Raw genomic sequence first — 22,939 nt, forward strand, 5'->3', positions numbered from 1 at the left:
CCTGTGCTTTGTCTACCAGCAATCCAGCAACAGGGCAGAAAAATCTTGCTCAGCCCAGGGTGGTGAAGTTGGTGAGCCCAAATCTGCTGTAAGCTTGCAGTGGGGCAAGCACAAGGGCAAGCAAGCAAACAAGCAACTTAGAATCATAGAAGGTTTGGGTTGGAATTTGAAGATCATTGAGTCTAACCATCCTCTAACTCTACCAAGGCTGGTGCTAAACCATGTCCCTCAGCACCACATTCCTGCCCCTCTGAAACACCTCCAGGGATGAGGATTCAACCACCTCCTTGAGGACCCTGTTTCAGTTTTTGAGAACCCTTTGAATGAAGAAGTTTCTTCTGAAAGCCAACCTAAACCCTACTGTGGTGCAAATCCAGGCCAATTCTTCTTGTCCTATCACTTGTTACCTGGGAGAACAGATCATCCCCCACCTCATTCCAACCTCCTTTCAGGAAGTTGTAGAGAGCAAGAAGGTCTGAAGGTCTCTCCTCAGCCTTCTCCAGACTAAACCACCCCAGTTTCTCAGCTGCTCCTCACAAGACCTGTTCTCCAGAACATGCCCTATGATTTAGGAGCTTCATCTGGGAAGGTATCTTCCTACTTCCACTTGTGATTGACTGGTGCCTAGAGCATTAGTATGGCACACTGAGAAGAGAAGCAAGGTTTGATTGGAGCCATCCTTTTCCAAAACCACAGGCAAAGATATGCCAAGCTCTGTGGGCTTTTTAGAAGGTAAGGTGAGCACTTATTATAATGCCCAGTAATGGAGATCTTCAACCACCCTGGTATCTTGCTGGCAGGACAACACAGCAGGACATCATCCAGAAGACTCCATGATCACATCAATGGGAACTTCCTGATCAAAGTGATAGAGGAGCTAAGGAGTGGTCTGCTGGACCTCAAACCAGCAAAGGGCTGCTTGGGACTGTGCTTTGCATGCTGTGACCATGAGATGGTGGAGTTCAGGACCTGGAGAGGAAGGAGGAAAAGTGAATAAAAAGCCCTCAATGCTGGACTCCAGAAGAGCAGACTTTGGTCACTTCTGCTTGGAATTGTCCCATGGGATGAGGCCCTAAAGAGAAGAGGGCCCCAAGAAATCTGGTTAGCTGTCAAAGATCACCTCCTCCTTGTCCAAGAGCAGTCCAGCCCAGTGAACAGGATGTCAGGCCAAAATGCCAGGAGGTCTGTGTGGATGAAGAAGGAGCTGCCAGCCAAACCCAAACACAAAAAGGAAGCATCCAGAGGGTGTAAGCAAGGACAGGTAACCTGGGAGGAACACACCCACATCCAAGCATCCAGAGATGAAGTTAGGGCAGCTAAAGCTCAGCTGGAGTTGAATCTGCTCATGGATGTCCAAAACAAGAAAGGCTTCTGGAAGTACATAGGTGGGAAAGGCAAGGGGAAATGTGGGTCTGTTGCTGAATGAGCTGCTGTGCCCAGACACAGGGCATGGGAAAGCTGGAGGTGTTGAATGGCTTCTTTGCCTCAGCCTTGTCAACAACACTGTTCTTCAGGAATCTCAGGTCCCAGAGACCTGAGGGACCAGGGAAAAGCTGGAGCAAAGAAGAGGTACCCATAGTGGAAGAGGATGTGGTCAGGGAAGACAGGCAAACTGGGCATACATCAAGTCCCTGGGCCCTGATGATGCACTCACAAGTGCTGTGGGAGCTGGCAGGTGTCACTGTGAGGCCACTCTTGATAATCTTTGCTTGTTTGTGGTGACTGGAGGAAGTTCTTGAAGACTGATAGAAAGCAAATGTCACTTCTGTCTTCAAGAAGGGCAAGAAGAATGATCCAAAGAGCCAAAAGCCTGTCAGGCTCACCTCAAACCTGGGCTTACCCAGGACAAAAGACACAGACATGCAGTCTAGCAAAAGCCCACAGGGATGTGGAACAAACTGGAGCATCTCTCCTATGAGGAAGGGCTGACAGAGCTGGGGATGCCCAGCTGGAGACGTCTCAGGAGGGATCCCATCAATGTATAATAAGGAAGAGTGCAAAGAAGATGGAGCCAGACTCTTTCCAGTGGTGCCCAGTGCCAGGGCAAGAGGCAGTGGGCACAGACTGAAAGACAGGAGGTGCCTTTCGATCACCAGGAAGCACTTTTCCACTGTGAGGGTGACCAAGCACTGGCAGAGGTTGCCTGTGGAGGTGGTGGAGTCTCCAACCTTTCCAACCTCAGATTTCTTGTCATTTTTCTGAATAAAACCTGAAGGAGCACTTTTGATTTGGCTCACAAAGTTTCCAGCTTGGGAAGAGAAGAGAGACTTAACCTGTTGGCAGCAGCATGTGCCTGCTCCCAGGCAAGCAAAAGCCATTTCCTGCCCAACCCAGCAGAGGCATCACCATCCATGTCCCCACGCATGGAGCAGGTTTACAGGCTGAGGGACACACAGGAGCTGAAGAGGGCTTTATCACCCTGTCTCACAACACAAGCAGCACCTGTTAGAGGTAGGACTGTTATGCTCCCTGCAGCAGCATTCTCCTCCATGGAAAGACAAAGAATTCCCACGTGGTTCCTACCCTGTCCCTTAAATGGAGTGCTCAGACTCCTTTCTCCTGAGGATCCAAATCAAAGCCTCTGCTTCTGCCCTGACGTCAGACACAGGTTTGCTCAGCCTGCCTCTCACAATTTGCCAATGATCCACCAAGGGTGTAGGTTATTTACAGCTGCCCAGTGAACACACTGGAGCCCACAACATCAAGAGGAACTGGAGGTGGAGTAACCATGCTTCAGAAGGACTTCTGAAAGCCATGCAGACCCTGGGCTGTGAAGAATCCTTGCAGCTAAACTGAGGTCTGGATGATCAGGTAGTGAGGTGGATGTGAACTGGTTGAAGGGAAGAAGTCAGAGAGTTGTGGTCAATGGGACAGAGTCTAGCTGGAGGCCTGTATCTAGTGAGTGCCTCAGGGGTCAGTGCTGGGACCAGTACTGCTCAATATATTCATCAATGACCTGGATGAGAGCACTGCCAGCAAGTTTGCTGAGGACACCAAACTGGGTGGAGTGGCTGACACAGGAGGGTTGTGCTGCCATTCAGTGAGACCTGGGCAGGCTGAGAGCTAGGCAGGGAGAAATTTAATGAAGTTCAACAAGGGCAAGTACAGAGTCTTGCACCTGGGAAAGAACAACCCCATGGACCACTGTAGGTTGGGGACTGACCTGCTGGAGAGCAGTGAAGGGGAAAAGGACCTGGGGGTCCTGGTGGATGGGAGGTTGACCAGGAGCCAGCAATGTGCTCTGGTGACCAAGAAGGCCAAGGGCATCCTGGGGTGGATTAGAAGGGCTGTGGTTAGTAGGTCAAGAGTCCACATCTGGAATATTGTGTCCAGGTCTGGGCCCCTCAGTTCAAGAAGGTCCTCAGGGAACTGCTTGAAAGAGTCCAGCACAGAGCCACAAAGATAATGAAGCTTGAGGGGTGACCTCATTGCTGTTGATAAAGATGTGCAGGGTGAGTGCCCAGAGGCTGGAGCCAGGCTCTGCTGGGTGATGCCCAATGCCAGCACAAGGGGCAATGGTGGAAGCTGAGGCACAGGAAGTTCCATGGAAACATGAGGAAAAAATTTCCCCTGTGAGGGTGACAGAACACTGGAACAGGCTGCCTAGGGGGTTTGTGGAGTCTCCCTCTCTGGAGATATCCAAGACCCACCTGGATGTGTTCCTGTGTGACGTGCTCTAGGTGATCCTGCTCTGGCAGGAAGGTTGGACTGGATGAGCTTTTGAAGTCCCTTCCAGCCCCTGACATTCTGTGATTGTGTGAAAAACTGTACTTGTAGAGCATTTATAACTGACTGTGAGCATCACCTTTCCTATAAAGCTCTGCAACAAGTTTATCTTCTTTCAGATTGAACATCTACAGCTCCCTGAAATGAGGTTGAAGTGAACTGAGGGTTGGTCTTTTCTCCCAGGTAACAAGAGACAGAATGAGAGAAAAATGTCCTTAAGTTGCACCAGAGGAGGTTCAGTTTGGTTATTAGGAAAGACTTCTTTCCTGCAAGAGTGGTCAGGCATTGCAACAGGCTGCCCAGGGAGGTGTCTGAGTCACCATCCCTGGAGGTGTTCAAAAAATGTGTAAACATAGCTCCAAGGGACTAAGGATTAAGGAGTGGACTTGGCAGTGTTAGGTTAATAGTTGGGCTTGAAATTGGAGCTCTTTCCCAGCCTTAATTGTTCTGTCCAACAGAGAGCCACGAGGATGCTTAGGGGACTTGAGCATCTCCCCTGTGAAGAGAGACTGAGAGCCCTGGGGCTGTTTAGTCTGGAGAAGAGAAGGCTGAGAAGGGATCTGATCAATGTCTGTAAATATCTGAGGGGTGGGTGTCAAGTGGAGGGGGCCAGGCTCTTTTTGGTGGTTCACAGTGATAGGACAAGGAACAATGGCTTCAAACTTGAACAGAAGATTTCAGCCCAACATGAGGAGAAACTTCTTTCCAGTGAGGGTGACAGAGCCCTGGAGCAGGCTGCCCAGGGGGGTTGTGGAGTCTCCTTCTCTGGAGACTTTCAACACCCACCTGGATGCATTCCTGTGCAGACTACCCTAAGTGATGCTGCTCTGGCAAGGGGCTTGGACCTGATGATCTCTGGAGGTCCCTTCCAATCTCTGATACACAGTGATTTTTATGATTGGTGTTATCAAATCAGAGGCAAGCCCTGTCCCCCAAGCTCATGGTTCAAAACCCTCAGCAACACACAGAATCACAGCTCCACAGGGGCTGGCAGGCACCCATGGAAGTTGTCCAATCCCTCTGCCCTCAGGAGGATTTGGGTGCTTTGTGAGGCAATCACCAAGGATCTTTTCCTTTTGACTTCAAGTCTTCACTTTTCAGATGCTGTCTCTAAATCTTACTATGAATCAAAGAATGATTTAAGTTGGAAGGGACCTTTGAAGGTCATCCTGTCCAACCCCACTGCAGTCAGCAGGGACATCTGCAGCTAGAGCAGGCTGCTCAGAGGCCCAAACAACCTGGCCTAGAATGTTGCCAGGGATGGGGCATCTCCCACCTTTGTGGGCAACCTGGGACAGGCACTCACCACCTTCACTATACAAAATTTCTTCCTTCTCTCCAATCTGAATCTCCCTCTTTTAGTTTCAAACCATCACCTCTTGTTCTGTCACAACAGGCTCTGCTCAGAAGTCTGTCCCCAGTGTTCTTTTAGGCCTCTTTAAGTACTGAAAGGCCACCAGAAGGTTTCCCTGGAGCCTTTTCTTCTCCAGGCTGAACAAGCCCAACTCTCTCAGCCCTTCCAGCCCTCCTGTATCCTCCTCCCACAGGTCCCTATCTGTACTGAGGACTCCAGAGCTGGCCCCAGCACTTCAGGGATGGTCTCAGCAGAGCATTATCAGACTTTGGAATTGAAGCTAGGCAGCAGGAGAAGCTCCTCATCCTTGAGGACAAGCTTATCATGGGCTTCAATGTGTACCACTGGGAACCCTTTTGTCAGAGCTGCGTAATAAACATCATGGGACAGCTTCTGGGGTGTTGTTTTATGGAATAAACATGGGAAGGTTTGATTTTTCTTTGCATAGCCAGCTAGTAGGAGAACTACCCTTCGGATCCACAGGCTCGAGCTCCTTGGACAAAGTGTTACCTCAGTAACATCAAAAAGTTACATCCAGCCCCTCTGTAACTGTGCAGGACCTTGGGCTCACAGACTGTTTTGCTGAGCTAGCAGTGGCTCTCCCACATCCACTCTGGGAAGCACACAGTGAAGAGGCAGCTGATGCCACCCAAGCAAGGCTGGAATTGATCCCCAGCTCAGAAACTGATCTGTGAGCCTTTCACCACATGGTGCTCCACCCCACAAAGCACTTCATGCTCCTCTCTCTGATGGAGCTCATCCTCTCCAAGCCAAACAGCTCTGGAACAACACAAGGCCCAATGGGTGAGCAATGCTTTCTTTTAATAGTAGTTAAAGCTCTAGCTGTTTCCTTGCATACTGCTAAGTGGTACAGCACCTGGCTGACTCTCCAGAGAGAGATGTCCTTACCAGATTACATTATTTAAACATTTACATTGTTAAAAAAATGACAATTTAGGTTGTTTAAAAAGAATATATACATATTAAATCAACATTTTCAAGGCTATCACTGCTACTTTCCTGCCAGCTACTTCACAAACCCCAGCTGCAGCCCAGGAGGTTTAAGTTTTACCACTGCCCTTTCCTAAGCATGAGGGTGGTTTGGTTTTTTTGGTACTTGAGGCAAAATAAAATTAAAAAAAAAAGGGTAAGAAATGTCAGATTTTCCCATTTTTTTTTTTTTAAGCTAGAGAATGTAATTTCAGCCTTTATAAACAAGCATTCATGATTGTGACATTTTTGTATTTGCTACACTAAGACCCAGTTGATACCGAGGATGAGCAGCTCTGTGTGATGTGAAGGCAAAATTAACCACCAGTTTTGGGCAATACTAAGAAAATTTTTTGCCAAGCTTTTCTCCTTTTTGCCTGTGGAGCCTCTCAGCTGTGTGACTGTCAGATGCTTCTGACACACTGGTGTCTTTTTCAGGCAGCAAAAATGATTATTTTTAATACACATCTAAACCATAAACTTTATTGCCATATCTGAGGAAATAAAAAAAAAAGGCAAAAAAAGCCACCAACAAACCAACTTAGGAATTAAAGCATTACAGCTAAAAGCAGAACTAAACACTACCTTTGTAGTGAACAATCAGTGCTCTGTGAAATGTAAGGTGAAGTTTTTTTTCCCCCCCTTGTGTTTCCTTAGAGCAGTATGAACACAGATCAATCAAGTGCTGAAGGAGGTCAGCTGCTAACCAATACACTAGGATCAAGCCCTCCATCTGAAATAAAACCACCAGGAGGTGACTTAAATTAGAACTAATTTATTGAGTCAAAAGAAAAGAAAAGAAAACAAAAAAAAAAACAACTTTTGAGAGATTACCATGGCAGGAAAGCATTCTACAAGAGATGAGGACAGGAAATTGTGGTGGATTCAAATCTGCATGCATTTGTCTTGTCATTATAGACAAAAATCTAGGGGTTGGTTGGTTGGTTTTTTTTGCTGCATCCTACAAAACAGCTACAGTCAAACTTTGTAAGATTCTAGTGCCCAGGATCTCAAGTGGAGTCACCATCTGTTCCAAGCTACAGAGCCTTAAAGCTTCTTTTCCCTCCCCACCCCTCAGTGTGTGGCCTAAGTTTACCTTAACTAGGTCCACAGGTATATGGAATTTAAAAAATAATCTTAAGAAATAATTATTTAAAGCTTTTGGGAATATAGGAAGCTATATGGAGTAAAACTGGGGGGGGGGGGGGGAAAAGGAAAACCAAAGCAACACCACAACTGCAGCCTGTGCAGTATCAGAGCATGAGGAACTCTGCCTACATAAACCAGCCTTTGCATGCTTTAAAAAAAATTTGTGATCCCCTGTAGCATGCTTCAGCTAAAGCTGGTCTGAGGACATCTTACACTTACAGAAAGAAGGCCCAGGTAAGGATTTCTTTTAGCCTGGAAATAAAGTAAAACATAAAGGAAAGGAAATTAAAAAAAAAAAAAAGCCAAGAAGCAAAAACTCAAACCAACCAAAACTACATACAACAAAAATCCCCAATTATTAATCTCTCTGCCACCTTAGGCAGGAAGTGCTGGGAGATGGGGAAGAACGAGTTTTGTTCCCAGGAAGCTGTGTGACACCTACATAATGTGTGTAATTGGGAAAATTATAGTGAAAATTGAACACAGCAAAACCCAGGGGACTAGAAAAAAAGCCTCTGCCTTCAAGGTGAGGACAGAGCAGCCTCATCTGCAACCCAGGAAGGCTGTGGCTGTGTTTTTCAGCAGTGGAGAGGAGAAGACAGCTTTCCCATCCCACATAATTAACTCACATTTAATAAAAACCTCACACATGTTACTGTATCCTAGGAAGTCAGCAACCACTTCTAAGCGTGTCTAGTTCCCAGCTCATTCAGATTTCATCAGCACTGTAGGAAGAGTACAGACTTCAGGAAACAGAAAACACAAAAACCCCACTCTCAGTGAGGTTGCTTCAGGTAATTTGGTAAAAAATACTTAAGCATCAATTTCCTCAACCTTAGAAGTAAAAACGTCGTTCTCTGGAAAACTGAACTGAAAATTGGGCAAATATCACACACCCTGTGCATTTAGACCTTGCTAGAAGCACAAACACACACAGCCTGCAAACAACAGGCAGGCTTCATGGCTCCTTGTCAAGCCAAGCTATGGCTTCCAGAGCTTGAGGAGGCCATCTTCACTGTAGGTGGCAATCAGGTTCTGGTGGGGGTGATGAGCAATGCCAATCACATCTTTCTCATGAACCTAGGAAGCACAAGCAGAAAGATGCATCAAGAGATTATTCCTTTAGCAGAGTGAAGCTAAACAGTCTCTCTAAACCAGAGCCAGAGGGCAGCTGGAGTGAGGTGTGCCATGCTTTGTGCAGGCAGCAAGAGCAGGGGGACGTGCCTCTCCCCAAACCATTTTTGTGACATGGTTACTTTGTGTGGGGTGAGGGAGGGTTCAGTGAAAAGTTTACACCCCCTGAAATCCAGGGCACCTTAGTGGTCCTCATGACATTTGGACATTACTGTTTAGTTTAATCCTAAGCAAGTTTACACCTCACAGCATGGTTGGAGCTGATGATCTCAGAGGTCTCTTCCAACCTCAACAACTCTACAGTTCTGTTCTCCACCAACTGGAGCACAGGTAAAGACAGACTGACAGACTGGTTTTGGGTTGGAAGGGACCTTAAAGATCATCTAGTTCCAACCCTGCTGCCATGGGCAGGGACACCTTCCACACGTTCTAGCTAAGGTTAGTTTGAACAAGACAAAAGGGAATGGACTGCAGTGGGCAAGATTTAGACTGGACATAAGGAAGATATTCTTTACAGTGAGGGTGGTGAGACACTGGAACAGGCTGCCCAGGGAGGCTGTGGATGCCCCCTCCCTGCAGGGGGTCAAGGCCAGGCTGGATGAGGCCTGCAGCAATCTGGGCTAGTGACAGGTATCCCTGCCCACAGCATGAGGGGTTGGAACTGGATGATCTTTAGGGTCCCTTCCAACCCAAACCATTCTATGAATCCATGAACCAATTCACTCTTAGCTTGGTGGGTAAACATCTTCTGAAGTTTTTAAATCAAAGTGGTTCTATTAAAACCTAAAGACTTTAAGGTTTTTATCCTACAGCCAAGCGTCCTGGAATGCTTCCAATGCATGGCTGCTGCCAGAGGTGAAATATTCCTTGGAAATACTGCTTGGTCTTGGAAAGACTCCTTGTGCTTACAACTCTGCCAATGCCCAAAGCTCAGAACTTACTGTCAGGGTTCTCTCCAGCTTGCCAGTCACTGTGCTGAAGCAATAGAGCACAAAATCTTCACCCACACAGTAGATCCACTCTCCACGAGGCGAAAGGGCACAGCAGACGAAGTCACCTCCTTCTCTCTTACCAGAGCTGAAGCTTCTTACAATCTGTCAAGACAAGCCCCCAGAAATGTATTTGGCAGGATTAAATTGCAGCACATCACTGCTATGTTCAGGGCAAAGATACTGAGGCAGCACTAGGTGTGTCTGGAAAACAGGATCTCTCCACGTTTACAAATCAAGCTGGTTCTATAAGCTTTGTACAGAACAACTGGAGAAAGCCAGCTGGAGAAACCAGGCTTAACCCAAGGCCAGGTTATCCTCCTAGAAGCTATACTAAAGCACAGGGAGGACAGGGAGGTGAATTTGAGACAGCCAGCATGGCTTCACCAAGGGCAAGTCCTGCCTGACCAACCTTGTGGCTGTTCTGCTTCAGTGGACAAAGCAAGACCAACAGATGTCATCTACCTGGACTTCTGTAAAGCCTTTGACACAGTCCCCCACAACATCCTTCCCTCTAAGCTGGAGAGATATGGATTTAATGGATGGGCTGAAGAAATTGGCTGTATGGTCACATCCAAGGGGTAGTGGTCAACAGCTCCATGCCCAGATGGAGATGGGTGACAAGAGATGTCCCTCAAGGGTCAGTACTGGCACCAGTGCTGTTCAGTATCTTCACCAGTGCTACAGACAGTGAGACTGAGGCACCCTCAGCTGACAAGACCAAGCTGAGTGCAGCAGCTGATAAGACTGAAGGACAGGATGCCATCCAGAGGGATCAGGACAGGCTGGTTGAGGTGGACTGAGGAGACTCTCATGAGGTTCAACATGGCACATTACAAGGGCCTGCACCTAGCTCAGGACCACCCTTGATACCAGCACAGGCTGGGGGATGATGAAATTGAGAGCAGCCCTGCAGAAAAGGACATGAGGTTGCTGCTGGTAGATGAGAAGCTGGACAGGAGCCAACAGAAGGCAAATGGCATCCTGGGCTGCATCAAAAGAAGTGTGACCAGCAGGTCAAGAGAGGTGATTCTGCCAATCTGCTCTGGTGAGACTGCCCCTGGGGTGCACAACACAAGAGAGACATGGACCTGATGGAGTGGATCTAGGGGAGGCCACAAAGATGATCAGAGAGCTGCAGCACCTCTCCTATGGGGACAGGATGAGAGTTGGGGCTGTTGAGCCTGGAGAAGAGAAGGCTCCATGGAGATCTTATAGCTGCACTGAAGGGGACCTACAGGAAGGCTGGAGAGGGACTGTTTAGAAGGGCTTGCAGCAATAGCACAATGGGCAATGGTTTGAAACTGGAGCAGGGTAGACTTAGGCTGGACATAAGAAGGAAGGTCTTTACAACCAGAATGGTGAAACACTGGAACATGTTTCCCAGGGATATAGTTGAGGCCCTGCCTCTGGAAACATTCAAGATCAACCTTGATGTGTCCCTGGGCAGTCTGATCTAGTTTGGCAGGTGTCCCTGCTGACTGCATGGGGTTTGGACAAGGTGACCTTTGAGGGTCCCTTCCAACCCAATGCAATCTGTGATTCTGTTATTAACTGGGTGTTGTCGTTCCTAAAATGCAGACTTGAGGGACATTTGAGAGCAGCAGGGCCAGGCTCACCTGTCCTTGCATGTTCATAATGACCACAGTGTTGGATCTGTTGCAAACCACGAAGTGCTCTGGGTTTTTGGGCAGCAGAATGACACTGTTCACAGTAATGTCTGTCCCAGCAGTGCTGCCAAGAGACTTGAAGGTGTTTGAGCATTCTGTTGTCTTCACATTCCAAACCTAGTATGAAAAAAAAAATTGTAAAAAAACAATTAGATTGGAAAAAAAACCAAAAGAGATCTTTCAGAATGCAGTATTCTGTTTTTTGTTTTGTTTTGTTTTTTTTAAGGCTTCTGAAGGGAAATATTAATTCCAAAAATTGTAGTTTAAAGCAAATGGAAGGAAAAATAAATTTTCACATCTGTTTTTTTGAAGTGTGGACAGCACGACCCATTTCACCAGAGCTGAACTAGAAGTGAAATTTGCACTACCCATATTCAGCTGGGTTCCCTGAGGGGGGAGTCCAGACTGGGTTTCTGGGTTTAGCTTCTAGCTGTGATACACCTGCAGCCCCTGCATGTGAAACTTCTTACACAAGACTGGCACGAAAACTGCTGAAGAAGCAAAGTCTCACTGACACCAGTGGGATGAGCATCCCAGCTTAGAGCTGCTCCAGGCTGTTGTAGCCATTTAGAACTGCTTGGTCAGTACTTAAAATCAAAGTGAAACCTGGCCATCTGTGGAATATTTTTGCTGTCTTTCTCACCAGTACAACCAAAATTAGAGATGCCACCTTTCTGTGCTGGGGCAGCCTAGCAAAGGGTGCAAGTCTGAAGTAACAGGGAATTTGTGGAGGCTTCAAGCATGGAAGTGTTCAAGGCCAGGTTGGATGGGGCTTTGAGCAACCTGGGCAGGAGATGTTCCTGCCCATGGCAGTGGGGTTGGAACTAGATGATCTTTAAGGTCCCTTCCAACCTAAACCAATCTGTGATTCTATAAAATATGAAAAAAAAAAAAAAAAAAAACAAACCAAAACCATCACCCTCCTAGGTCACATCTATAAACTAGGTTGGTTTAGCCACTCCCCACCCCTGCATCAGTGCCTTACTTAATTAATATAGCTGTTTCTATACTCATTTATTTACTTACTGTTAGCCAGCAATGCCCTGTACACAACAATGCTTTAGTCCTCTGAACTACTAGACAGAGTAGTTCCCCTCTTTGCTGAGACTAGAAGTAAAACCTTTCACTTCTACAGTCAGTTTCATTAATGCTAGATTAGCTTATATGGCCAGGGACTCCCAAAGCACCAATAAAGGGGCGTCCCACACAGCAAGCCAGATAATAACTTTATTTCAGACAAGGGAATCCCCACGTTCTGGCTTATTTCTGGTTTATTTTAGGGAAAGTCAGAGTGAAAGGCACAAGAAGTGTCTGGGATTTTCAAGAGAGCTTAAGGTGACACCTGTGCTGCAGTCAGAAGAGTTGCTGGGCACTACAGAAATATTTGACCTGTTCAGAAATGGTTCATGCCTACTGGAAGGGCAAATCACTCCAGGTTGAGCTCTGTGCCTGTAAAATAAACTATTAACAGGAATGAATTTACACCTTCAAGCCAAGGTGTAGCTACATGGAACCCTTCAGTTCCCATGCCTAACTTTAACCACACAGTTACAGTTTAAACCAGGTCACAGTCAATTGTGTTGCTAGGAGAAAGCAAGAACAGGCAAGTTAGGTCCTGCACTTACGTCCTCCTTTCATAAACACAGTAGCAACTGCAGCAGTTTGCAAGCACAGCATGAAACCAGCTCTCCTTGCCACCAATCCACAGGAAAGGCCACAAGCAGAAAGATTTATTACAGCAGACGACCCCAAGTCCCTCCCCAGCGACTGCAGCAGTTGTAACACATCAGGGACAAGATGCAAGGAGCCTGGATGTGTGACTTACAAAGGGTCAGTGCTGTGTCTTACCTTCACTGTGCCATCAGAGGAGGCACTGATAATGTAGTGGCCATCCTGGGTGAAAGTAGCCTCGTTGACAAAGGAAGAATGACCACGGAATTCCTTCAGAGTCTTCCCAGATTTTAAACCATGGATCCTGTCACACAAGAGAAGTGACAACTGAGTGGGCAGCCGAGACAGCCTCAAGCACCTTCTGGCCCCACCCTATGTTAATTGTGAGACACCTCTGATAGGTAACAACACCACCAAAAAATCTTTCTTACAAGCTCTTTTCATCACAGAGATCATGTCCCCCCCTGTGAAAAGGTGGGGGAACACCACTGACCTTCAGCCTCAGGGACCTCTGTGTAAGACAACACTCTACATATCAGAAGAGAGGACTGAAAAGGGGGAAAACTACAAAGCTGATGACACAAAAATTGCAGAAAGTTTGGAAGTCCCTAGCCCAACACAACTCCTCAACTTCCAGCTTGCTCAGAGCCTCAACCAAGGCCTTGTACAATTGAGTTAAGGAAAATTCTTTCCTTACACCCAGACAGAATTGTTTTCCTCTCTTGCAGGTTTGTGGCCACTGCCTCTTACTGTGCAACTCTACTCAGTCACCTAAAAGGAAATGGTACTGGTAAGCTTTACACTGTAGTACCTGCTGGCTACACAAACAGTTTTCAAGCAGGAATTTCTGAATGGAATTCCTTATTCCTTCCGAAGCTTGCTGTCCTCAGTTTGACACCCAATTAAAATAACTATGCTATTAGTTCACAGATATCAATATTTAGACATCTCCCATTCACGTTTTGTGGTGCCTTTTCATTCTGCAGTTGCCTCCAGATCCACACTTTTCTTCATTTAAAGCTGTGCCATTAGTACCACTGGGTTTTACAGGCAGGAGGAGCCTCTTCAACGTGTGACATAATCCTACAGAATCACCACTGTTGGCAAAGACCTCTAAGATCAAGTCCAACCAGAGACACTCGGTCCCATTCAACTGAACACAAAGCACAGTCATCAAGCACAGGCTCAATCTGATCCACCACTGACCTCACACGCCCTGCATTTCTTTGAAAAAGTCAGATGTGGAACTAGGAAACCTTGACAAATCAGAGAGATGGATGGAGAGAAACCTCATGATGTTGAGAACAGATGGCTGCAGAACCACCCCAAGCATTAGGATCAGCTGGGGGCTGACTTGCTGCAGAGGAGGTCTGCAGCAGGGGACTTCCAGCCCTTGAGGAGAACGGAGTGAAAGCCAGCAGTGTGCTGTGGTGTTGCAGAAACCCAGCCACACACCAGATGCATTAGGAGAGGCAGAGTCTGCAGATCAAAGTTCCTCCCTGCTTGGCATCTTCCAGTTTTGAGCCCCACTAAGATAGCCCACTGGGCTGGACCAAACAGTGCATGAGGAGGGGCTGAGAGGATTGAGTATGCTCAGCCCTGAGAAGTTCAGGAGGATCTAATTGCTGTATTCCTTCTAGTCAAAAAAAGTTAAAGGGATGATTATTATTAAAATAAGTAAGAATAAACCCAAACAAGGAAGACAACTGTGAACTACACAAAACTGACCTAAGCAGCTTTGAAACACAGCAAAAGTGCCTCTAGAGCAACAGGAGAGCTTCGTGGCCAGCAGTGAGAAAATTCCACTCGCTATCAAGACACTAAATAGGATCAGAGCACACCAGGTAAGCTGCAGTAACTGCATGAACATGTCCTGGTCTGAGTTAGACCAGAGCTAATTCTGTTCTAGGATGTGACTTAGCTCAGTGGGGGCACTTTCTGAAGTTCACAGCATGTCTGCACAGCCAGGGCCTGCCTCTAGCAGTGAGCCAAGGGCTGGGCTGCAGACCAAACATTGCTAAATCCTGTGTGCCATGTTGGGGTGCAGAAAGTATGAGGCCACACAGGACAGCTGACCCTCCACTGACCAACAAGGGATTCCATTCCTGAGGGATCACCAGGGTCTCTGAGAAGGACTCTATCTGTTTGGCCTTTCACTCCAAATCATGTGTTCCCAAATCCAGTTCCAGAATCCAGCTCCTGAATCTGGTTCCCATTTCCCAGTAAGTACAGTCTGGGATGTCTCCAGTGCCTGCCCACAGTATCAGTGGTGACAATGACTAATTGCCATGGGAGTTTGGGTTCCATATTGGTTTGTATATACCTGTTTATATTTCATTTTATTGTTAGTATCTCCACTAAAGCTAGTTTAGTTTTCTTTTCCAACCTGTAGGTCTCCCTCCCCTATTCCCTTTCTCCTCCCTTTGGGAAGGGACTGGGGTTCACAGAGAACCTCTGTCATTCATTTAGTGACCAGCTCAGCCCTAGTTCTTGACAGCATCTAAGTCTTAGCACATGGGAAGTGTCAGGCAACACCAAGTTTGCTCAGTTTTAGCCCAACCACTTTAAGAGGGATGTACTTCCTTGGTTTTTCTGCAGAAAGACCTCATATCCAACTGAGCTGACATCCTCCCAACTTGCTAAACTACACTAACTGGGGCTGTGCACCAAAGCAACTCTCAAGTTTGTACAAATATTCAACTTCCATTCCTGGGTTCCCAAGATCTCAGCTCGTGGGCCTTCAACATCATGGACAGTTTCACTGCCCAAAATGAATGCCACGGACATTGGGAAATGGAACCATACAGATGGGTTTAAAAAAAATTAAAAAAAAAAAAAAAAAATCAAACCAACATGCTCATATCCCTACACAGTGCTAGTGCTACACAGCAAGGGATGGTTTGCATTGAGAAACGGAAAAAATTCCAATGCCCAGAAGCACAACTCCAGAGACAGGTTGGAGAAATTATCTTTTGGGAATGAAAAGAAAAATGATCCTGTGTCTATGGCTCTTTTTCATCCCTGAAATAATTTGGGTTTTTTTCCCCCCTCCTGCCAGCAAAAATTTGTAAACCATCTGGCCATGTGAATTTTGTCTAACAGATTCCAAAACACAGGGTAGCTTGGGCTGGAAAAGACCTCAGAAGACCTCTTTTCTACTGCTCTTTCTCAAAACAACTTTTAAGTCACTCTAGTTTAATTTAACTTGGAAAGTTTGTAAGGGTTCTGGCCCTAGCCTGACCCAATTGTCTCAGCATTGTGCAAGCACTGCTTCCTTCTCAAGGGAAAAAAAAAATAAAAGCAGTTTTTCCTTACACACAATCAGAATTTCACTTTCTGGAGGTCGTCCCTTGTAGGAGCCTTGAGAATGGTCTAACAATGTTTTACCTACAACCACCTCTGGCAACCAGCTTCCTTCTCAGCCTTTTTATTTCTGGGCTGATCAGGCCCAGCCCCCAGCCTTCCCTTCCACACCATGTACATCTGAAGAGATACTGGCATCAAAAAAACAGCACCCTGAAAGCACAGGAAGGGCTGCACTGCCACAGGTACAAACTGCAACTCCTGCTCTAGAAGCTCTCAGTGGCCAAATGGCCTGGCTGGTTCTCAGAGCTGGATCTCTAGTACTCCATGCCAGCCTGCTGGGAAGAACAGATGCCCAAAGAACATTTTCTTTGGGTCTTTCTTTCTCTTGTTCCCACTCTCAAGGGAGTAAGGAAGTATAGGTGTGTATCTGGGATTACAGAGATGGATTCAGGGCATCAGGTGGGACAAGAAGCCTTTTAGGATAAGGGCTGGCAATCCATGATTTAGACTGGGAGCACCAACACGATGAAAGTGATTGTCCCAGAATGTGCAGGGATGTACCTTATCTCCTCACACAGCTCACAGCACAGCCATGAGCACTGCCCATTGAGGGAGCTTCTGCTCTATTCAGAAACCATCAGAAGGAAGCAACAAAGATGCACTAAAACACTTAAAGCTGCTCTCAGAGGAATTCTTTAGGTCAAGTGGGAAAAAAGCCCATGACACTGCTTCACAGGGAAAATAAAATGGATGGACCCAACTACTCTCATGGCCAGTGTAAATGCCAGCAGAGCAGAGGAAGCACTTGGTCCTCATCCCATACTAAACTAAGCAAGGTGCAAAGTCAGACTTTCAATCTGTTCCCCTCCCAGTCCTCAGTAGTTGTGCTCTCCTATTATAGTACTAAAACTCAATGCAAAAGTATCAAATCCCATTTCAAAAGTCTAACTGCTTAACCTGAAATTCTGTTTCCCCCTGCACTGTAGCTCACACAATCTCACTTTATTTACCTGATTGTCTGATCAAAAGAAGCACTGAGAATTTGGCTGCTGTCTTTAGAGAAACTGAGGCATGTAACACCTTTACTGTGTGCTCTTTCAAACCTCCTCAGGCACTGACCGCTCTGGATTTTCCACACCTGGAGAGGAAATGGAGAATGAAGCAGAGGTGATTACTGTGTTACGAGATCAGGGGAGCTTAAACAGCGTCAACATTGTGTCTATCTGTGAGCCACCCTAACCCTCATTTGTTTTGGATGCAATTGCAACATCGCTGCTATCGCAAGTGTATCTTTGTGGTCGCTGCCTTTTGTACCTTGATCTTTCCATCCTGGGCTCCAGTCGCTAGCATTTCTGTATCTCTGCTGAAGCACATGCACAGCACTGCATCATCCATCATCATAAAATTATCTTGTGCCTGGTACTTCAGATCCTAAATGAGAGCAAAAAGATCAACCAGTCAAAACAATGAATTCAAGGAAACACATTTTAAGGCAAAGTGCAGAAGTACTGGCAGTTTTAACCTCACTTAGATTTTACCATCAAGCAGACCTTGTAACAGGGATCACCTCACCATTTTGGAGGTAACAATGATCCAGAAAGGCTAAAGGGGCAGTCTGTGAGAAACCAGACAATTAAACCCAGACTGATATCAGAGCAGACATTCTTTTCAGAATGACATTCCCCAAGAAATGAAAATAAAGTATAGTCTCAAAGAATAAAGCTCTGGCCCATGAACTATCACATGAGGCACCATTTACCTTCCTGATTTTTCCAGTAGTGAAGTTCCAGACTTCAATGAAGCCATCAACAGAGCCAGTGACCAGGTACTGCCCATCTGGGGAAAATCGAGCACACTCCACATGGGACTTCTGCCCAAACTGTTTTAGAGGGGAATGTAAATTAAGATTAATGAGCAATTTAAAAGACACAACTCACTGAAACAAAACTGTACTCTCATTTCAGAGGGAAATCCACAGAATTTATTCTAGAGGCATGCATTCACAAATTGGATGTGAAGGTATTAAAAAAACCTGACCATACCTACGTACTAGCGCTTCAAGGACAAACAAAAATTACCTCCTTTTTTTCTGTGAAACTAAAATCTCCATTTTCTTTCTTCTCCTTTTATCTGTGAAACTGACACCAAACATTCCCTGCTGACAGCAGCAGCTGGGCTGCCTCATTTCCTGTTTTTTGGTTTGTTATTTTTTTTGTTTGCAGGGAACTATGCACGCTAACAAACAGCTTTCAAGTACCCAGCACACATAGCTGTCGGACTTCAAGAATTTCTGAAGTGGTAGAAGTTGTTTCACCTGGGATAACATTTTATTTTAGTGAAATTTTCAAGCAGAACGTTTGGGTTTGTTGCTTTGGGGTTTGTTTTGTTTTGGTTTTTTTTTTTTTCAGTTAAAATCTTTAAATACAAGTGACCATGACAGCTGACTACATAAAAACATTTTCAGTGATCAACATGAAAATCCAAGCTCAGTACTGGAAACCAAACCAAATTCTACTGAAGCATTTGAGCTGCTAGTGAACACCACAAACGGATTTCACAAGCTCCAACTCATGACTTTTGAAAGCCATCATCTTCTGCCTGTTGTGACAACCAGTACAGCTTCTACAGTGAACTGGCACTTCTCACTGCACAGAAATCTGCCTGGTGAAGCTGAAAAGCTTTCATAGGGGGAAACTGCCTGCTCCACATTGTGTGCTGCAGGGCAGCTATTTCCTTGCAGCACAGCTTTCTTTCTCTTTTGGAATCTCTATGATAAAAATCTTTAAAAAGGAGATATTGATCTATCAGCAGACCTGGCTCATGAGCAAATCTGATCTGTGGCTCACAGAAGCTAATATGCATGCACAGGAGTTTAAGACAAGAGTGTCTCCTTGCAAAAATAAAGAAGGGGACTAAGCAAACCACTCTGAAAACTCAAGGATTCTGAACTGTGAAGTCAAATAATTAATACATTTACCATATTCACAAATACCACAAGCACCCAGTCTTGTTAAGGGGCCTCATTTCACACAATCATCAGAAGTCTCCTGATGAAATCATGCATGGGGAAGGAAGAAGGAAAAGAGAAGGGAATAGAGGTGGGGTGGGGGGGGTAAGAGATAGCAGGGGGGATAGAGGTGGCAATGACACAGGCAAAAAAGGGACCAGAAAAATTCAGGTTTACTCTTGTCTCTTAAGGTAAAGCACAGGAAGGAAGCAGCAGCAATAAGACACATAAAAGCAAATGTAACATCACCTTAATATGTCTGCTCAGCTGTGTGGGGAACTTTTCTTCTTCTACATCTTTCACAGCTGCTTTGCCTCTGAACAAGTCAATTGTCATACCAGGAGGAAGCAGGCCCTGATGCTGCTGCCACTTCAGTGCCTTTTGAGGAGGTGAAAAAAAGAATCATTAGGTATGAGTTAACATGTGTTCCTCATCAAAACTTGCTAATTAACACAATATCACAACAGGTTCTTGTACCCTTGTAATTTGTAAGTGAAAATGACACTTAAATTCCACAAGTTTACTTGGAAGGTGTTGAGGGAACATCATTCAAAAGACAGAACCTTATACAACCCCTTCAGCAGGGAGCTGCCTTCAGTCACAGGGCACAGCATACTCACAAGCTCAAAAAGTGAGGTGAAAGACCAAAAAACAGCAAAATACACAAAACACTGTCCACATAGAGTATCAGTGAACACATTCTGAGCAGCAAAAAAGAGCTCTAAGTGCAGCAATGTATTAGTATGCACTTTGAAAATACTTTTTTTTTCTCCTGTCTGCTGAGTATTTATTCTGTGAGGTGTGGGTTTAAACCCAGCCAGCCAACTCACTCACTTCTTCCCCTTCCCAGCTTTACTTTTACAGGACTGGGAGAACCCAGTACATTGTGGTTAGTTTACATGGTAAATATCTACAGAAGCTGATGATTTTTCAGTAATTACCTGCCCCAGCAATGCCATGAGACGAGATGGAGGTACCACACTGACTTCTCCAGCTAGAGCCTGTGCAATAGCAGCTCTCCGCTTCTCCTTGCTGCTTCCATCTGGGTATGCCTAGGGAGAAGTTAATGAAGTGAGTCTTCTAAACTATTTGCCATAAAAATATTCCCTGCTCTGAACTGAAGCCCCTTACACATTAGCTTTCTATTAGGCCCTTTTTTAAAGCGGCTTTTCCCCTTAACACCAACCCCTGGAAGACCTGGGATATGCTTTCACTAAAAAGTGTCAGGCTGACATAATCAGGAATAATAGCTTGTTATTATACAACACTTATGTACTGTATAGATAATATATAATACATACAATACTGCATTTTCTTCTGGATATGTACAACAGGAAAAGCAAGGCACTGATATGCCACTGCTCCTGTGATGTACCACTGATCCTGTGGCAGGATACAAGTCTAAATCCCCCAACTCCCACCTGAATGTTTATTTCAGATTCACTGCACAGTTGCCTCATGATCCAAGTGCTACTTCTCACTTAATCAAACAATGTGAAATCATCAGTGTGAAACTGCATGTTCTCACTCTCAGAATGGAAAATGTAAGCCATTAGCTAAATCTCCCAACTCCCACCAGCAGTATATTTCAGAACCACTGCTCAGCTGTCTCATGACCCAAGTGCTGAAACACTTAAACAATGTTGTGATGGTTTGAAACTGTCTTTTTAATTTTTCCTTGCAAAGTTCAGAACAGAGAAAGTGAAAGAATGTAAATAAGTCACTATTGGGTGTAAGAAAGCAAAATAACGATTGTTCTAAACACTTCCATTGGATAGATAGGGGGGTCTGGGGGGGAAGCTCCTGGGAGAGGGAGGCCCCTTTGGGAGGGTCCCCTTGGGGGGGAAGCAAAGGGAGATCGGTTGTGTTTTTCTGCTGATTGTATATATTTGTAAGTGTTGTGAATTTTGTGTATTTGTACATATTCATTGCATTTCATCTGCTTGTAAATACAGCCTTCATTTGCTTCCAGACTGGGCTAGCCTGGTTATTGTCGGTGGGGGGGGAATTTCAGCTCACACCGACACAAATGTAAAAGCCATCAAAGGGTGAAGCTACACGTTCTCACTCCCAAATGGGAAAACATTAAGCTATCAGCACCTCTGAGCAGTGGCATGGGTCCTGCAGGACTGCAACTGTGAGGTCTCTAGGAACTGAAGTGCTACATACCTCACGAGGATCAAAGTAAGATCTGGCCAGAAGGTTTTCAAGATGAATGTACCGCTCTGGCTGAGTTTGTTTGAGCATGATCATGGGGTCTGTTTGTCTCAGAAGAGACCTGGCAGCACCAAGTTCCCGGAGTTCAATCAACTCCAACACAACCTGCATCAAGAGACAAATATCTGCATCAGCAAAGAGCAAGTGGAAAACATTAGAGGAGGAGCTTCCACCCAGATCAGGAAAGGCCATCAACAGCTGGCACTCACTCACCTGCTCATAGAGATCAATGAGGGTCTTGTCAGGCAGCTTCAGCGACTGTATGGCTTGCAGCACCGTATCCCAGTGCCCGCTGTTTATGTCTGCCACAAAACTCTCTATACTGTCCACAGTATTGAGCGACACAGTCGTTTCCTCCTGAAGGGTGGCAAGAGCTCTGTGGAGACTGTTCTCCTTTAAGTATTGCATGATCAGCCGGATCACGCTGCAAGGAGCACAAAACAAAGTCAGGGAAACAGCCCTTCCCCACGGTCCTGCCCAGCTGCAGCAGCCCCCTCTCTCCCGTCCCACGGCCCAGCCATGGTGGACCGGCCACCTCGACTGCCCTCACGTCCCTCGATCATCTCAGGCAGAGGCCTCACACACACACCCCCCTGAGCCCCAAGCCTATGTCCCCCGATCATCTCAAACACAGGCCTCACACACCCCCGAGCCCCAAGCCTACGTCCCCCGATCATCTCAGGCACAGGCCTCACACACCCCCGAGCCTTAAGCCTGCGTCCCTCGATCATCTCAGGCACAGGCCTCACACACACAGACCCCTGAGCCCCAAGCCTGCGTCCCTCGATCATCTCAAACACAGGCCTCACACACCCCCGAGCCCCAAGCCTACGTCCCTCGATCATCTCAGGCACAGGCCTCACACACACACAGCCCTGAGCCCCAAGCCTACGTCCCCCGATCATCTCAAACACAGGCCTCACACACACAGACCCCTGAGCCCCAAGCCTACGTCCCCCGATCATCTCAGGCACAGGCCTCACACGCACACACACCCCACCTCCCAACCCGCAGGAGCTCCTGCCTCGGCCCGGCTTCATGGTCCCCCGTCACCACCCCACCACTCCCGGGCACCGCCACCCCTTCTAGCTACCGCCAGACGTACTCGGAGGACTCGATTTCGATCGACATCTTGACCCGCGGCCGCTACTGCAAACGGAAGCTCCCTCCGCTCCCTCCGCCGCCTCTAGATAACCACTTCCGGCCCCGCGCTCCGCCGCTTCCGACCCGCGCCGCGCCACGCCGCCCGGCACCGCCCCCTGACGCCTGACGTAAGGTAACGTCACATAGCGGGCGGTGAGGACGGTGTCGTGCGCCCCGTGGCGGTGACTGGGGTTAACTGCAATGGGCGGTGGAGGAGAGGTGCTGGGGCCTGGGCCCGGGGCCGGGCCCGTCTCAGCGCCGAGCAGGGCCTGGCTGGTGCCCCGCTGGCCAGGGAGTCAGGGCCCGTCCTCGGCAGCCCCAGCAGTCTCACTGTCCTTTTCGGTGCTCACCAAGCAGATAACTTGGAGCCCTCAGCACAGACAGGGACCTGTTGGAACAGGGCCAGAGGAGGCCACAGCAATGCTGGAAGGGCTCTGCTGGGAGGCTCCAGGCTGAGAGAGTTGGGCTTGGCCAGCCTGCAGAAGAGAAGGCTCCAGGGAGACCTTCTGGTGGGCTTGCAGTGTTTAGATGGAGTTGATAAGAAAGCTGGGGACTGACTTGAGAGCCAGGCCTGTTGTGACAG

General features: G+C 46.9%; 1 protein-coding gene across 1 annotated transcript; it reads right to left on the reverse strand.

The window, feature by feature from the left end:
• Positions 1-7,607: 7,607 nt before the first annotated feature.
• On the reverse strand, positions 7,608-22,386 carry SMU1 (SMU1 DNA replication regulator and spliceosomal factor). Its single transcript, XM_054397413.1, has 12 exons — positions 22,319-22,386; positions 21,427-21,637; positions 21,166-21,318; positions 19,938-20,048; positions 19,246-19,374; positions 17,749-17,868; positions 17,304-17,420; positions 17,000-17,127; positions 12,861-12,987; positions 10,962-11,129; positions 9,295-9,447; positions 7,608-8,299 (listed from the first exon to the last, which is right to left on the reverse strand). Exons 1-12 carry the CDS (start codon positions 22,342-22,344, stop codon positions 8,201-8,203), a joined length of 1,542 nt encoding a protein of 513 aa, XP_054253388.1. The 5' UTR covers positions 22,345-22,386; the 3' UTR covers positions 7,608-8,200.
• Between the last annotated feature and the right edge of the window lie 553 nt (positions 22,387-22,939).

The sequence above is a fragment of the Indicator indicator genome, chromosome Z, assembly GCF_027791375.1.
Source record: "Indicator indicator isolate 239-I01 chromosome Z, UM_Iind_1.1, whole genome shotgun sequence".
NCBI classification, from domain to species: Eukaryota; Metazoa; Chordata; class Aves; order Piciformes; family Indicatoridae; genus Indicator; species Indicator indicator.

Excerpts from the sequence above, each read along its gene's own strand:
- SMU1 (XM_054397413.1), bottom strand. The coding sequence starts at position 22,344 with ATGTCGATCGAAATCGAGTCCTCCGA. Across the intron at positions 12,988-16,999 it reads TCTTTTGATCAGACAATCAG|GATCCATGGTTTAAAATCTG; the intron begins GTAAATAAAGTG and ends CTTGTGTGACAG. Across the intron at positions 8,300-9,294 it reads AGCTGGAGAGAACCCTGACA|GTTCATGAGAAAGATGTGAT; the intron begins GTAAGTTCTGAG and ends TGTGCTTCCTAG.